The following is a 16,720-nucleotide window of genomic DNA, read 5'->3' as shown; positions in this document are numbered from 1 at the left end:
AAAAAAAAGATTTTTTTTTAAAAAAAGGACTGGCACATCGCCCTGTTTTTAAAAAAAAAAATGGGGGAAGTAATTTAATGCTGATATTTCTACTTTAAAAACTTCTTTTGTGCAGCAGTGGATGTGCCCGCGATTTCCAGCTTTCTGCGGTTAGCAATATTATCTTAAGTAACTTTTGGCGCCCTTCGTAAGACTTTTGGATATGGGACGATTGTTTGCGCCCTCTAGGCAAGGGCTGGATCCAAGTTCAGCACCAAAGCCCTTCACATCCGCTCCTGCTTTCTCTCCTATCTCCGCCAGCTCCCGCTCTCTCCCCCGCGGAGGGAGGGGGGGAGGCGGGGGAAACACTACAAAGCACAGTTCCAACTACAGCCTTTGGAAACAAGACTGAGAAAAATACAGTAGAAGAGTTACAGTTACAGAAAGGCTTCTGGTAACTTTCTCTCCAACAGGCATAAATTTAAACACACGCACAAAGAAACAGATGTTCCTCAAAGGGCAGACTGGGGGTAAAAAACATTTCCAACCCTCTCCCCTCTTCCCAAGTTGCAAAAGTAAATCCTTGTCCAGAGTTCACAAAGATACTAAGGCACTTGAGAGAGAGCAGGGATGGAGGAGGGAAGAAAGAAAGGATAGTAGAGAGAGCAGTGGAGGAAACGCAGGTGAAGTATGGAAACTAGTTTACTGCAATCATATAAATGACCCCATTGTTAGGAAGGATAAACCCCTTATTGGAAATAACCACTCCAATCATTTATTTTGCAAGTGGTAGGAGGCTGCCTTGAAATGGGATTGTCTCTGCGCAAAGGAGGCTCCTGTCATGCTCTCTGCTATCCATATTCTTCCTGGCACAGAGCCCAGCCTTGCATTTACTGTGTTTTATTTGCAGAAACGTTACCTTGCCAGCTTTAGTGAAATCCTCTTAGATATATAAATTACGTCAATAAGGTTTCACTTATATGTACATCTCAAATAGCTCTCATTTTGGAGGTTACTTAATAGGGAGATCTTATTAATATGATTTAGATTTTAATACCCAAAGCAGTGAAGATAGAACTGGGATTCATAAGTGACAACACCATAACTCTGTAGTTCTTACCAACACTAACTTTATTAACTGGCATTTTTCAACATTTTTTCTTCTCTGGTTTTTGACCTCCTGGTCACTTCTGTGCAGATTTTTCTTATGTGCATATAATCCTAAATTGAATCATGTTGCTGAAGTGAGTGTCCAAGTGAATTCTTACATCAAATTTCCAAGCCAGATTTGACTGGAAGGCCTAAAGCCTGGGGAAATAGCTCGATGGGAATTTAATCCAAAGAAGGGAAAGAGCCCATATTATTTTCCATTCACTTCCCAACAGAATTAGGTGTCTACACTGCTCAGAGAGGAGATGGAGATATTTTAGTCAGAGGCTGCCAGTTACTGTCTCCAAGACAAGCTACTGCAGTTGGTTTCCACTGGATTTGTATCAAGCACTTGTCCAAGAGGCCAGACTCCAACTAACAGCAAGTCAGCGATCTTCCATACTCACACCCTCCATGGGGGTTGTTGTAGTAACAAGAAGAAATGTGAACTTGGCCAGTCTTAATGTCCTATTTCCTACTGACCATATACTTAAAAAGCAGAATTCAATAACAGCCAAGAAAAAACACTCCCCTCATTTCAAGTGTGTAAGACAGCTGCTAGTCCACATGTGAAACATTTTCTCCTTTAAAACTGTTGTTTAGAGTTCAAGAAGAGAGGTTTACTTATTAATTCCAAAGTACTTGAAATGGCAAAGCTTCTAAGATAATCAGAGTAAGAAGTTTTGTAATGCTGAATACGCAATATGTTAACTTCCCAAAGCTCACTACAGTCCCACAATTCAGGCAAGATTTAAGCTACACGTTTCTTAAAGTTGAACTTCACATTCCACAAGTTACCAACTTCCCTGAGTTTAAAAATAATAGCTAATGCAAAGTTAATATCTAATGCAAAGTTATTTCTCTAGCAGAATGTTTCTTTTTCCAAAAGACAAGGAAGAAGGCACACGATTCATGCAAACTCCCCCGATCAGTTTTTTTTTTTTTTTCTTAAACGCGAAAACTCTTTCCTATTGTACTTGCTAAATCCGGAAGCGCTTGTAGCTTTGACAGCTTGAACCACACCATCCCCTTCAGAGCTGCAGAGAACTTCAGATCTCCTCTGCCCCGCCCCCTCTGGCTATTGAGAACTATTGTACACCCAAGCTTTCTTACGATTGGATAAAGCTTTTGTCAATCTCCCATGTTGTCCCATTGATTAGAGGATCAAATCGTCAATTATTCTCCGGGTCCAGACATTTCTTTTCGGGTTAGGTTGACTGCTGAGGCCAGACGTCTTTTACAGAACAGAGCACGTACAGGATTTCCCCCCACCCCTTTCTGGAACCGAGCAAGCGCTAGGAGGAAAAAAAATCTGTCAAGCTCAGCAATTTTTTCAAATCCCGAAAAAAAAAAAAAAGAAAAAGAAAACCCGGTCTCTGATGCACATAGCAAAAACACCATCAACAAAGCTACATCTTTAAAACAAAACCATCACAATAGACATTTACCCAGCAATCACTTAAGTGCATATGCGAGCTAGAGAAATTTTAGTCTTAGCCATTAAACAAAATCATTCTACCATTATTGTTTATAAAACGCATATCATATAAATGCAAAATAGAAAGTTTAAGATGTACCACGTACCATTGCAATGTAAAAAGAGTACGTGAGAAACTTTAAAATGCTCAGACGAATTGCTTCATTTGTTGTCCCCTTTTTTTTTTGCATAAAAAAAAAAAATCTAAATAAACTTGGAACCGTTGAAAACCCGGAAGAGATTTTTTAAAAAGCTGTTGGCCAATTGCAGGCTTCTTGGAGAATTTTTTTTTTTTTTAACTCCAAATCAGAAGGCTTTTGCAATTGCAAGGCGCGCTCTCTCCCTCTCTCACTGTCTCTCTCTCGCTCGCTCGCTCTCTTTTGAAAGCGATCCAACCCGGGCTGGCTGGTTCTCAGATTCTCTCTGGTTTTGCCTTGCGTGCTTTGGATTGTACGAGACTTTGCAGAAGTTGCAATCGATTCGGCAGTCCCTCTCTCCTCTCCCTACCCCCTTGTTTATTTCCGCAATCGCTGCAATTTGCATAGTAACCACGCACGAGGCACCGGCGGCAGCCGGTGGAGGGGGCCGGGAGGGGGCAGGGAAAAGGCCTTGCCCCCTTCTCCCCTCCTCCAGTCTCCCTCCCCGCCAGTCGTCTCCTCCCCTACGGCGCGTGGCCAATAGGAGCCCCTACATTCGGCGCAAGCTCCGGTCTGGACACCGTTCTGAAGAAAAGCCCCTGTGTTACTAGGCCCGGCTCTTGGAATCGTGCTTTTGGCGCAGTACAAGTTCCCCTGCCTGCGGACCTCGCAGCCGGTACTGGGCAAACGTGAGGATAAAGTACCTTTGCCTGCGGTTGTGCGGGTTTTCACGTTTTAATCAAGTCTGCACACCTGCTTTCTCGGTTTCTTTTTCCAGGGCCTCTCGTGAGTTATTAGGCTAGTTCATGATGGTTAGTGAGAGATTTAACCTTTATTTGCACTGGTGTAGACCAAGAGCTAAAGATCCTCTTTGGTGCATTAAATCAAGAGAGTGCAAAATGTCACAGGGAACTTGCAGTGAAATAAAGCTTCTACCCTAGGTTAGGAAAGAAAAAGACAGTGGCTCTATTCTCTGCAGATGACTGAACATAAAATTGTTAGGTGGGCTCCCTCAAGAATAAAGCTGTTCTTTTAAGGCAGGAGATACGGTGAAATTCTAATTTAATTGCCGAGCATCTAATTTGTCAATATCCTTACAAAACCTAGGTTCCACAAAATTAAAGGAGACCCCTCCCCTTCCTACTCCCCTAAGAGAAGAGCTGAAGAGTTTTGACATTTAAAAGGGGGGTTTTAAAAGATAATTATTGGAACATTAAGTCTTTCATCTCACTGACTCACCTTATTTCATTAACCCAGACTCTTTAAGACCATGTAGTCTGGATATTTCAATGTCACCGTTTAGGTGTTTGTTTTAAACAACAAAATAGCCATTGGTGCAGAGCAAGGAAATACGACTCTGAAGGGAGGGACTATCTCTTTAAATGGAAAGCACACAACCAGGCTACTGCGCTTTTTGTTGTTGTGTTTAAAAATGTGATTGCTGGCTGGGCGCGGTGGCTCACACCTGTAATCCCAATATTTGGGGAGGCCGAGGTGGGCGGATCATGAGGTCAGGAGATCGAGACCATCCTGCTCAACATGGTGAAACCCTGTCTCTACCAAAAATACAAAAATTAGCTGGGTGTGGTGGCGCGTGCCTGTAATCCCAGCTACTCGGGAGGCTTAGGCACGAGAATAGCTTGAACCCAGCAGGCGGAGGTGGCAGTGAGCGAGATCAGGCCACTGCACTCCAGCCTGGCGACAGAGTGAGACTCCGTCTCAAAAAAATAAAAAGAAAAATAAAAAAAAAGAAAAGAGAATGTGTTTGCTTTGAGTCAGTTTAGGAGCATAGGACATTTTGCTGAATAACTTAGAGGAAATCGTATGCTTACCTCACTTGATAAAAAGTATCCAGTAAGAAGTCAAGAGTAATAGGAAGCAACCTGGCAGTTGTCTGATTTTCTTAACTGTCCTTGGTGAAGGTACCTAATTAATTAATAACAGGACTTTGCATAGTTAAATTGGAGGTTAGAGAAACCTCATATTTTATATTGAATCACATTTTTTGCTTTGGTCTTGCACTCTACAACTAGTCGACTGATGCAGCCGTAGTGTGGCTGGCCTTGGCATTAGCTTTGCTGTTCTGCTCTGCCCCTCATAGATGCAGATACGCTCTTGGCTGTAGCAAGCCTGTGGCATTTAATCCTAGCTTCCTCCACTGAGCATCCATTTCCAGTTGGTGTACTACTTTCATCTAGAAATATACTTGATGGGATGTAGCGGCTTCAGTTTAAATAAAAAATAATACTTTGGGAGGCCGAGGCAGGCGGATCACCAGGTCAGGATATCAAGACCAGCCTGGCCAACATGGTGAAACCCCGTCTCTACTAAAAATACAATAATAACAATAATAATTTTTTTGTAAGTAACCAAAAAAAAAAAAGTTTTGGGCCTAGTTTAGCTGGTACTAGACTGTGTGACTTTGAGATGGTTACATACTACCTATAAAGCCAGACATCAACCTATTGTGAGACTGTAAGGCTGTTTTGTCAAAAGGTAAGAACCTTTGAGATGCACAAGTGGTGTCAACCTGTATTGCATTGCTCTGTAGATGCTATGGTCTGAATAATCTCCGATGCTAAGCAGTCCAGGCCCTGTAAGTAGGTGGTAACAGTGAATTTTGTGTGCATTGTCTGTAGTGCATTAACTCAGTTTGATATGGTAGATTGGCACCATTTCCAGAGTGACCTTTTATATCTCCATCTAGTCAACAACAACATAGCATTGACAACAAAGTATTGGTTTTGGAGTCCAACCTAGGGGGTTTTTTTTGTTTTTTTTTTTTTTTTGAGACAGAGTTTTTGATCTTGTTGCTCAGGCTGGAGTGCAGTGGTGCGATCTTGGCTCACTGCAACCTCCGCCTACTGGGTTCAAGTGATTCTCCTGCGTAGGCCTCCTGAGTAGTTGGGACTATAGGCACCAACCACCACGCCTGGCTAATTTTTGTATTTTTTAGTAGAGACTGGGTTGCACCATGTTGGGCAGGATGGTCTCGATCTCCTGACCTCGTGATCTGCCCACCTTGGCCTCCCAAAGTTCTGGGATTATAGGCATGAGCCACCACGCCCGGCCTCAACTTAGGTTTTAATGTTGTTTCTACCATGTGTATTCTTTTTTTTTTTTTTTTTTTTTTTTCAGGCAAAACCTCTGCAAGCTTTAGATTTCTGATGTGGAAAATGGGAGATAGATAACATATGTAAATTAACTACTACATTATGTGTGCTCAATATAGGCACATTGAAGGTGCTAAGAGCTAGGGATACAGCAAAAAATGAGACATTATCCCTGCCTCTAACAAGCTTTCAATGCAATGGGGGAGATAAGACATAAAGCTAGCTAATAGTGTAATGTGATAAGCGCTATGTCCAACACTATATATATATATATATATATATATATGTATGTATGTATATATAAAACAAGCAGTGGTGATAGAATGATTCATTTTATCTGGGTCATTAAGGCAGAGACAGTCATTAAGGCCTAAAAAAGAGACATTTGTGTTGGGACAGAAATACGCATTAGTCAGGTAGACAGGTAAGGGGCTGGGCATTCCTCTCCAGGAAAACACAATTATGTCAGTGTATGCAACAGGCCAAAGAATGGGGATGTATTTGATTGTGGCTAGTTGTCCAGTTAGGATTAGCTTTTATAGTCATGTGTCACTTCATTACAGGGATACATTCTGAGAAATACGTTGTTAGGCAATTTAGTTGTTGTGAGAACATCGTAGAGTATACTTGCAGAAACCTAGATGGTATAACCTTGTACACACCTAGGCTATGTGGTATAGCTCTGGGCTACAGCTCTGTACAGCAGGTTACTCTACTGAATATTATAGGCAACTGTAACACAATGGTACCATTCCTATATCTAAACATAGAAAAGGTACAATAAAAATACAGTATTGTGTAATCTTATAGGACCACCATTGTATCTGCCGTCTCTCATTGACTGAAATGTCCTTAGGCGGCACTGGACTGTATTACTGTAACTAGAGATGACCTTAGAAAGGCAGGCAGAGCCAAGGTGGTGGAGAGCACTGTGAGCCCTTTGAACCTTCACTGGAGAGGCTGTATTTAACCAAGAGATATACAAAATAAGATTTACAAATTAGAAATATCATTCTAGTAGTGGAGGCAAAGAGAGTGGTTAGAAAGAAATGAGAGAGCCGGGCACGGTGGCTCAAGCCTGTAATCCCAGCACTTTGGGAGGCTGAGACGGGCGGATCACAAGGTCAGGAGATCGAGACCATCCTGGCTAACACGGTGAAACCCCGTCTCTACTAAAAAATACAAAAAACTAGCCGGGCGAGGTGGCGGGCGCCTGTGGTCCCAGCTACTCCGGAGGCTGAGGCAGGAGAATGGCGTAAACCCGGGAGGCGGAGCTTGCAGTGAGCTGAGATCTGGCCACTGCACTCCAGCCTGGGCGACAGAGCCAGACTCAGTCTCAAAAAAAAAAAAAAAAAAAAAAGAAATGAGAGAAGATGCAGTCCTGAGCTATGGCACCACTGGAATGAATGAAAAAAAAGAGAGAAAGGGAAGGAGGAGTAGAGGGTGAAAGAGAGGTAAGGAAACCAGGAAGACCCTCCATTGATACTAGTTTTCAGGGACTGTAATCAACAGAGGCAATGTAGGAGTAAATTTTTCCCAGACTCTTCTCAAAATCCAATAGCCAGAAGGTGTATAATAAGGTCTGTTAGTGAAATAGGTTCTACTTACTCCACAAATTGCTGCTTCTAATATTCTTAAACCTAGTATTAAATAATATTAAAATAATACCAGTAATAATAGTTCACATGGCTTAAATGTTTACACTATATCAATTCTTCCCACCTTTGTGAATTTGCATTCCAGTAACCTTGGCTCCACCATGCCACTGGAAATCAGGTGCAAATCTAATAGGCTGAATTTGGGTTGCTAACCCCATTGAGAGCCTCATGTTTCTGTGTAGGTTGGCTTTATGCCTTGAAAATAGTAGGCTCTTCCAGGAATTTTGCTTTGTTGACCCAAATAAAAACGTAATCCTCTTGCAAGACATTGATATGGAAACTAGAACGTTAGAGTTTTACAGAATTAGAAACATAATTCAAAATTGCAATATTTTTCTAATAATCAACTGAAGTTTTAATTTGTGAACTAAGTTGAATGTTGACACACAGAGATATATTTCACATTTTCTTGATTTGCCTGTATAAATCCTAGATCATTCAAATCACTTTTTAGACAAAGTAATCAACACAGGCATTCAGAGGACACACATTGTAATATAAATGATAAACACTACAAGCGAAATTAATCTAGGAATTGATGAGGTTCCCAAATAAGCAAGTTGTGGCAGACTATTCCCTCCCCACTCCCAAATCTGTTCTTTCTCTATTCTTAGATACACAGATGAACAATTTAAAGTCAATATTAGGCTGAGCACAGTGGCTCACACCTGTAATCCCAGCACTTCGGGAGGCCAAAGCAGGCAGATCACTTGAGGCCAGGAGTTCGGGATCAGCCTGGCCAACATGGTGAAACCCTGCCTCCACTAACAATACAAAAATTATCTTGGTGTGTTGGCACACACCTGTAGTCCCAGCTACTCTGGAGGCTAAGGCAGTAGGGTCACTTGAGTCTGGGAGGTGGAGGTTGCAGTGAGCTGAGATTGTGTCACTGTACTCCAGCCTGGGAAAAGGAGCGAGACTCCAGCTAAAAAAAAAAAAAAGTTCCTCAAGAGAGTTTGATCCCTCCCTACCATGTGTGAGAACCAATCCTATTAAAATAAAATCCTAATAAAATATAAAGTTAAATTTCCTAGCCTTCCTTGCAACTAGATATGACACAAGATTAAGTTCTTCTCAAAGGAATGTGAGCAGAATTGTTGACTACAACTTCATGACACTTGCTTAAAAGAAATTTGTCCTGGGCCAGGCATAGTGGTTCATGCCTGTAACCCCAGTACTTTGGAAGGCCAAGGCAGGAGGATCACTTGAGCCCAGGAGTTCAAGACCAGTCTGGGCAATATAGTGAGACTTTGTCTCTGCAAAAAAGAAAAATAAAAAAATTAGCTGGGCATGATGCCACACATCTGTAGTCCCTGATGCTCAGAAGACTGAGGCAGGAGATTGCTTGAGCCCAGGAGATTGAGGCTGCAGTGACCTTTGATCACACTACTGCATTCCAGCCTGGGCAACAGAGTGAGACCCTGTAAAAAAAAAAAAAAAAAAAAAAAAAAAGGAGAGAGAAAGAGGAGAAAGAAGAGAAAGAAATGAGTGATGGAGGTAAGGAGAAAAGGAAAAGGAAGGAAAGGAACGAAGGGAGAAAGGCGGTGGGGAGCAGCGGGGGGAGAGAGAGAAGAAGAGAAAGAAAGAAAGAAAAATTTGTCCTGGACTTGTGGCCCTTTCCAAAAGCAGCAATGATACTGAGATACTAACTTCAACTACAAAGACCAGGACAATTCCCTGGAAGACGAGAGCTCAGGATGAAAGGAACCTGCGTTCCTAAATAACCTCCTGGAGCAGAGCCGCTTCTCCAGTGTAGATCATATTTAGGCTACCGTCGTCGTGTTTTTTTTTTTTTTTTATGGCGGAGTCTCGCTCTGTCGCCCAGGCTGGAGTGCAGTGGCGCGATCTCGGCTCACTGCAAGCTCCGCCTCCTGGGTTCCCGCCATTCTCCTGCCTCAGCCTCCCGAGTAGCTGGGACTACAGGCGCCGCCACCACGCCCGGCTAATTTTTTTGTATTTTTAGTGGAGACGGGGTTTCATTGTGTTAGCCAGGATGGTCTCGATCTCCTGACCTCGTGATCCGCCCGTCTCGGCCTCCCAAAGTGCTGGGATTACAGGCTTGAGCCACCGCGCCCGTGTTTTTTTAAGCTACTGTGTTTTGAGGTCTCTGATACAGCAGCCTAATCTTCTCTATAACTAATAATCAAGATCATAAAACAATCTCATGGTATATTTGAATTGTTTTCTCTCTGAAATCTCATGGCCTTTCTCCTATTTGGTATATAATATATCTAATTTTTTTATCAGCCTACTTTTCCAGACTTCCCTCCTGCTCAGTCTCTCTCTGCTGCCCCCTCATCCTAGCCACAATAAATGACTCAGTTTTCCCTTTTTAAATATACCATACATGTTCATCCCTCTTTTTCCTTGTTTGTATGATTCTTTTTGCCCAGAAGCCTCTGAAGTTGTCTCCATTTCACCCATTTTCTCAAGGACCAATTTAATGCTGTTTCCCAACTCCCATAGGCGGAATTGGTTAACCTCCTCTGTGCTCTCTAACATCTTACACTCATCTAAGACCGCTCTCTTGACCCTGTATATCAGTTATTTATTTGTTTGTCTGTCTACTGAGCTATGGGCTTGTTAAAAGTGCAGTTATTTTATGCATCCTTGTATGCTTATAAGCAGAGTGCCACAGTAGATCTTCAATAAATGTTTGGTAAATTAATATGTAAATGACATGAACAATGGTTACCTTTTCTAGACTTGCATTCTGATAGAAAACAAGGTCAGGAGTATGGCTAATGCAAGACAGGGCATCATCACACGGGTGGAATTGTAGTATAAGTATCAGGACATTGAATTTGCCTTTCACAGGCCTTCCTCACAGGTCATCACCTTTAACCTTCCTACTGCATAAGTGGCTTAGACTTTGTCATTCCCATCACAAAAATGAAGAAACGTAGGCTCCGAAAAATATGGGGCGTTTGTTACTCAAAGTCATTCTCTTAGTGAGTAGTTACATAGAATATTTAATTCATCTAGAATTGCTCCTCAAAGCTCTAGCCATGATATCTGCCTTAGAAAAGAGTTCAGTTTTTTAAAATACAATGTTCATGGTGAGCTGGCTTTAATCATAAACAAAGGTAAGCATATGGTCCCATCCTTCTTATCTTTGACACACCACAGTAAACTGCAGAAGACCAAAAATGATGTCCAACTGAAAAATGATGTCTAACTGAAAAATGATGTCCAACTGAGCTGCTGAGGTGGCCAGCAGAAAAAATTTTGAGTAAATTGAAGGTCACAGCTGGGTGTGGTGTCTTCTGTGATCCCAGCACTTTGGGAAGCCAAGGCAGGTGGATCACTTGAGGTCAGGTGTTTGAGACCAGCCTGGCCAACATGGCAAAACCCTGTCTCTACTAAAAATACAAAAATTAGCTGGGTGTGGTGGCGGGCACCTCTAATCCCAGCTACTCAGGAGGCTGAGGCACAAGAATCGCTTGAATCCTGGAAGCGGAGGTTGCAGTGAGCAGATATCATGCCATTGCACTCCAGCCTGGGTGACAGAGCAAGACTCTGTCTTAAATAAATAAATAAATAAATAAATAAATAAATAAAGTAAGTAAGTAAAGGTAGCAAAGTATGCGTTTATAATTCACAGAAGCAGAAAGCGGAAAGGGAACTCAGAAGTCTCCAACCACCACATTTTACAGATGATAAAGCTGAAAATAGCACAGTAAAGTATCAAGCTCATGGCCACACAGTTGGTAAAGAATTCATCCCCAGTCCAATGCCAGTTTCATTACATCACGCAAAGGATATTCTGCAGGAATGGAAAAGGAGTGAATAACTGTCTCTGGTATCAAAATAGAAAAGAGGTCTGAGAAAGTGAAGAAATCCTGCTGGTAGATCCGATAGGAGAAAGAAAATGGTTAATTGTCTAAACTGAAAGAGCAGCTATAAAATCCAGGCTAGCACTTAAAGATGGACCCAAACACGTTTAGACAGATAAAGGATAATATTTCAGGAAAAACAAATGAGGCAGGAGTGAGGGAAGCAGTCTAGAACTGTAACATAGAGAGTAGTGACTTGAATTTTATGTATTTATTTAGAGACAGGGTCTCTCTCTGTCACCTAGGCTGGAGTGTGGTGGTACCAACGTGGCTCACTGCAGGCTCAACCTCCCTGGCTCAGGCAATCCCCCTGCCTCCCCCCAAGCAGCTGGGACTATAGGCCCGCGGCACCACAGCTGGCTAATTTTTGTGTTTTTTGTAAAGTCAGGGTTTCACTATGTTGCCCAGGCTGGTCTTGAACTCCTGAGCTCAAGAAATTATCCTGCCTCGGCCTCCCAAAGTGCTGGGATTATAGGCATGAGCCTCTGTGCCAGGCTGTGAATTGAATTTTTGAGCTGTGGGGTTATTACAGTTTCCTATTCTTTACTCTTGGTGACCTTGGGACAGTTTAATTTCTCTGACATCCTACCCATCCCCCACCCACTGTAAAATGTAAATATTGTCAGCCCTGCTTACCTCATGTGGCTTGGTGAGGATTCAATAAAATCATGAATATAAAGCTGTTCAAAATGTGTAAGTTTCTATTCCCTCAATGCCTCTACCACCAACAGTTGTTAATAGAGGACTATATATAACAAAGAACGGGAATTTTTAGCTAGTCGTATTTATCTTGCCTATATTTTATAGGTTTTCGAGTAGAGGTGTGTACACATACATACATAAAGTCTATCAAGATAAAAATGAGCTGAAATTGAGAGTAAGATTCAAAACATATGCAATAAGATTCTATTTACTTTGCTAGCATTGACTTAAAATTTGACTTTGAGTTTCCCAATAATTTAAAGAGGAAAAACTAAAAACTTAGGAAATACACAATGTCCATATGATTATAAAATTCGAGGCCAGGGAAGGTGACTCACTATAATCACAACATTTTGAGAGACTGAGGTGAGAGGATCACTTGAACCCAAGAGTTTGAGACCAGCTTGGGCAACGTGGTGAAACCTTGTCTTTACAAAAAATTAGCCAGGCATGTTGGCATGTGCTTGTAGTCCCAGCTACCTGGGAAGCTGAGATGGGAAGAATCACCTGAGCCCAGGAGGTCAAGGCTGCAATGATCGGTGATTGCACCACTGTTCTGCAGCCTGGGTGACAGAGCAAGACCTTGTCTCGAAAATAAATGAAGAAATTAGCTGGGCATGGTGGCTCGCGCCTGTAGTCCCAGCTACAAGAAAGGCTGAGCATGAGCCCAGGAGGTCCAGGGTGAAGTGAGCTGTGATTCTGTCACTGCATACCAGCCTGGGTGAGTGAGCAAAACCCTGTCTATGAAAACCCCAAAAAAAACAAAAAAACCCCCACAAAATTCAAGAAGGGTTATTCGAAAGCAACAGAGATGTTCTGAGGTCTGAAAAAATTTACCATGTAACCTGCCACTACCACCTTCACCACTGCCACACAGACCTAGGGAGTCATGAAGAGAACAGTCTTGACTGTGATACACTGAACCATTTACTCCAGCCCTGGATGAGAGTCCAGCCAACATAAGGACAGAGAGAGTGGGAAGGATGGGAATCTTCTCAAATGACTATTTTAGGGACTCCTCAGCTGTAGTTTGAGTGCCATGGGCTAATGGAAAGGCCTAGAATTCAGCAACAAAAAAGGGACAGAACTAGTTGGCATTGACCCCTCTGCCCCTATGGTTTTTCATACTTACTCTAATATTCCTAAGATCACATTACATGTCCCAAAAATAGTGCAGGAAAGAAGGGAGCAGAAACTGGACAATCCAGTTGGTGTGGACGCTATGGCTTCAGACTCTTCCAATCTCTTTCCTTTGGCTCTCTGGCCTCTTCTGACATCTTTCTTGCATTAGGCGACTCAAAAGGGGGTCAGCAAAGGGAGCTCTAACAAAGCAAGTTGTGGAATTGGGTTATTGCTGTTTGATACAAGTAACAGTAAGTGGGTATCTTGCCTCAAAGCTCTGTTAATAGCCTAAGAACCAGGACTTCATGGTAACTGAAATAATTACAGAAAAAAAAAATGCCTTTGTGGGTCGGAATAGGAGATAAGGCAGTCTGACCCTGTACTGGTGGAAAATGACTGTGTGTGTGTGTGTGTATGTGTGTGTGTAAATATATATAACATAACATTTACCATTTTTACTTTTTTTTTTATTTGAGATGGGTTCTGTGTTGTCCAGGTTGGAGTGCAGTGGTTCAATCATAGCTCACTATAACCTCAAACTCCTGGGTTACAGTGATCCTCCTGCCTCAGCCTCTTGCATTTTAAATATATATTATATTTTATATATATACTATTATATAGAATATATATTATATAATATATCATATAATAGATATTATATATCATGTAATATATATTATATATTTCTAATATATAATATAATATATATAATAATATATTTTTTATATATATATTTTTTGAGACAGAGCCTCACTCGGTTGCCCAGGCTAGAATGCAGTGGCACAATCTCGGCTCGCTGCAAGCTCTGCCTCTCGGGTTCATGCCATTCTCCTGCCTCAGCCTCCCGAGTAGCTGGGACTGCAGGCGCCCACCACCACACCTGGCTAATTTTTTGTATTTTTAGTAGAGACGGGGTTTCACCGTGTTAGCCAGGATGGTCTCGATCTCCTGACCTCGTGATCCACCTGCCTCAGCCTCCCAAAGTGCTGGGATTACAGGCGTAAGCCACCGCGCCCGGCCTTAAATATTTTTAAATGTACAGTTGAATGGCATTAAGTAGATTCACAAAGTTGTCCAGCCATCACCACCATCCATCCCTGGAACTTTATCATCTTCCCAAGCAGACTCTGTATCCATTAAATAACTCCTCATTTCCTACTTCTCCTAGCACCTGGCAATCACTACTCTACTTTCTGTCTCTATGAATTTGATAACTCTAGGTACCTCATGTAAGTTGACTCATACAGTATTTTTCTTCCTATGACTGGCTCATTTCACTTAGCATTATGTCATTCCTCAGGGTTTACACATGTTGTAGCTCATGCCAGAATTTTCTTCCTTTTTAAGGCAGAATGTTTCATTGAATGAACATATATATGCACATATATACATGCATATGTGTGTGTGTGTTTATGTTATAGTAAGCTATGTTTTATATATATATATGAAACATTTTGGCTGGGCACAATGACTCACGCCTGTAATTCCAACACTTGGGGAGGCTGCGGCAGGTGGATCACTTGAGGTCAGGAGTTCAAGACCAGCCTGACCAACATGGCCAAACCTCATCTGTACTAAAAATACAAAAATTAGCCAGGCGTGGTGGAGTGTGCCTGTAGTCCCAGCTACTCAGGAGGCTGAGGCAGGAGAATCAGTGGAACCTGGGAGGTGGAGGTTGCAGTGAGCCAACATCACGCCACTGTACTCCAGCCTGGGTGACAGAGCAAGACTCCATCTCAAACACATATACACACACACACACATTTTGCTTCCAAACATTTTTGGCTGTTGTGAATAATGCTGCTATGAATATGGGTGTATAAATATCTCTGAGACCCTGCTTTCAATGATTTTGTATATATATATACCCAGAAGTGGAACTGTTGGATCATATGGCTATTTTTTAATTTTTGAGAAGGAAACAACAGTCTTAATTTATTATTGGAAAAAAATATTGAATGAATTCTTTAATGACTTGTTGCATTTATGGAGTTGATTTCATGAGCCTCAGGAAGTTCAGATTCTAGTCCCCATACTCCCATTAGCTGTGTGGTCTTCAGAAGTCACTCGAGACCCGGCATGGTGGCTCATGCCTATAATCCCAGCATTTTGGGAAGCAGAGGTGGGTGGATCATTTGAGCCCAGGCATTTGAGACCAGCTTGGGCAACATGGCAAAACCCCCTCTCTATAAAAAACAAAACAAAAATTAACCAGGAGTGGTGGAGAGTGCCTATAGTTCCAGCTACTTGGGGGCTGAGGCTGAAGGATCACTTGAGCCTAGAAGGCAGTCAGCTGATATCTCACCACTGCATTCCAGCCTGGGTGACAGAATGGGACCCCATCTCAAAAAAATAAAATAAAATAAAATTTTAAAAAGTCACTCCAATTGTCAGGACCACTCTGGGCTTCCTCCTCTGAAAAGTATCTTTGAGCTAATAGATATCCAAAATCTTTAGAAATTCCATAGGTCTATAGTTCTGCATAATAGAACACTATGGCATATGGGTTCATCCATTCATTTCTTCATTTGTTTCAGGAATACTTTATGAATTCTGGAGCAGGTTTTTTCTCAACGAGCAATAAGAGTTACCCAGGGACTATAGGAATTGGGAGGAGGAAGGCTGGAATGACAGTGGAAAGAAGAAATAAACTGGACTGAAAACTAGTGGGAGAGGAGGTATCAAGATGAGGCTGAAGGGGTAAATATGAGTCAGAACATTTGGCCATAGCGATCAAATTTCAAGACTATAGACTGTATCCTGACAGCAATGGAGAGTCATTGAAAGGTGTAAAGAAGGTGGTAATAAGGTGAGTTTTTGTTTAGAAAAGTCACTCGGAGAGCAGTGTAAAGATTGGATTGCAAGGTTTCAGAAACAAGCTACCTTTCATTTCTTTCCTCCACTGTCTCATTTTTTCTCCTGTATTGTAAATATGGAAAAGTTAGTCAAGATGTCCCAGAGCCTAACATGGAACAAAAGACATTTATATCTAACTTATTTCATCTTGGTAAACAATACCATACTATACTCTTTACAGTGAAAAATGTTTGGTCACTATTTTATATAAACTGTGAAACTACTCAGCTGAACTCACTGTGGTTGGCAATGTATGCACATCTTTAGGTCTTTAGTCTGCCAATTAATATTTTAGGGTTATAACATTAGAGCAATTTAGAAAAAGAGTTCTAACTGGGCGCAGTGGTTCACACCTATAATCCCAGCACTTTGGGAGGCGAAGGTGGGAGGATCACTTAAAGCCAGGAGTTTGAGACCAACCTGGGCAACAAAGTGAGACTCTCATCTTGCTTGAGCCCAGGAGGCTGAGGCTGCAGTGAGCTGTGATCATGCCACTGCACTCCAGCCTGGGTGACAAAGTGAGACCCAGTCTCAATTTAAAAATAGGGCTGGGCACAGTGGCTCACATCTATAATCCAACACTTTGGGAGGCTGAGGTGGGTGAATCACTTGAGGGCAAGAGTTCAAGACCAGCCTGACCAACATGGTAAAACCCCGGCTCCACTAAAAATACAAACAATTAGCCAGATGT

The 16,720-nt window shown here is 42.0% G+C and overlaps 2 protein-coding genes across 5 annotated transcripts in view; one reads left to right on the top strand and one right to left on the bottom strand.

The window, feature by feature from the left end:
• Positions 1–3,242, bottom strand: part of NFIA (nuclear factor I A) — a 383,622-nt gene extending 380,380 nt beyond the window's left edge. For all 4 annotated transcript variants that reach the window (XM_050804192.1, XM_050804211.1, XM_050804202.1 and 1 more), the window contains exon 1: positions 2,713–3,242. In XM_050804192.1, coding sequence (XP_050660149.1) covers positions 2,713–2,796 — 84 coding nt within the window. In that variant the 5' untranslated portion in view covers positions 2,797–3,242. The remainder of the gene's footprint in view (positions 1–2,712) is intronic.
• The window catches only part of C1H1orf87 (chromosome 1 C1orf87 homolog), a 1,078,851-nt gene that overhangs the window by 966 nt on the left and 1,061,165 nt on the right, over positions 1–16,720 (top strand). The window lies entirely within an intron of this gene.

The sequence above is a fragment of the Macaca thibetana genome, chromosome 1, assembly GCF_024542745.1.
Source record: "Macaca thibetana thibetana isolate TM-01 chromosome 1, ASM2454274v1, whole genome shotgun sequence".
Lineage (NCBI taxonomy): Eukaryota > Metazoa > Chordata > Mammalia > Primates > Cercopithecidae > Macaca > Macaca thibetana.
Note: the sequence above shows the minus strand (reverse complement) of the source record. Positions and strands in the feature narration are given on the sequence as shown.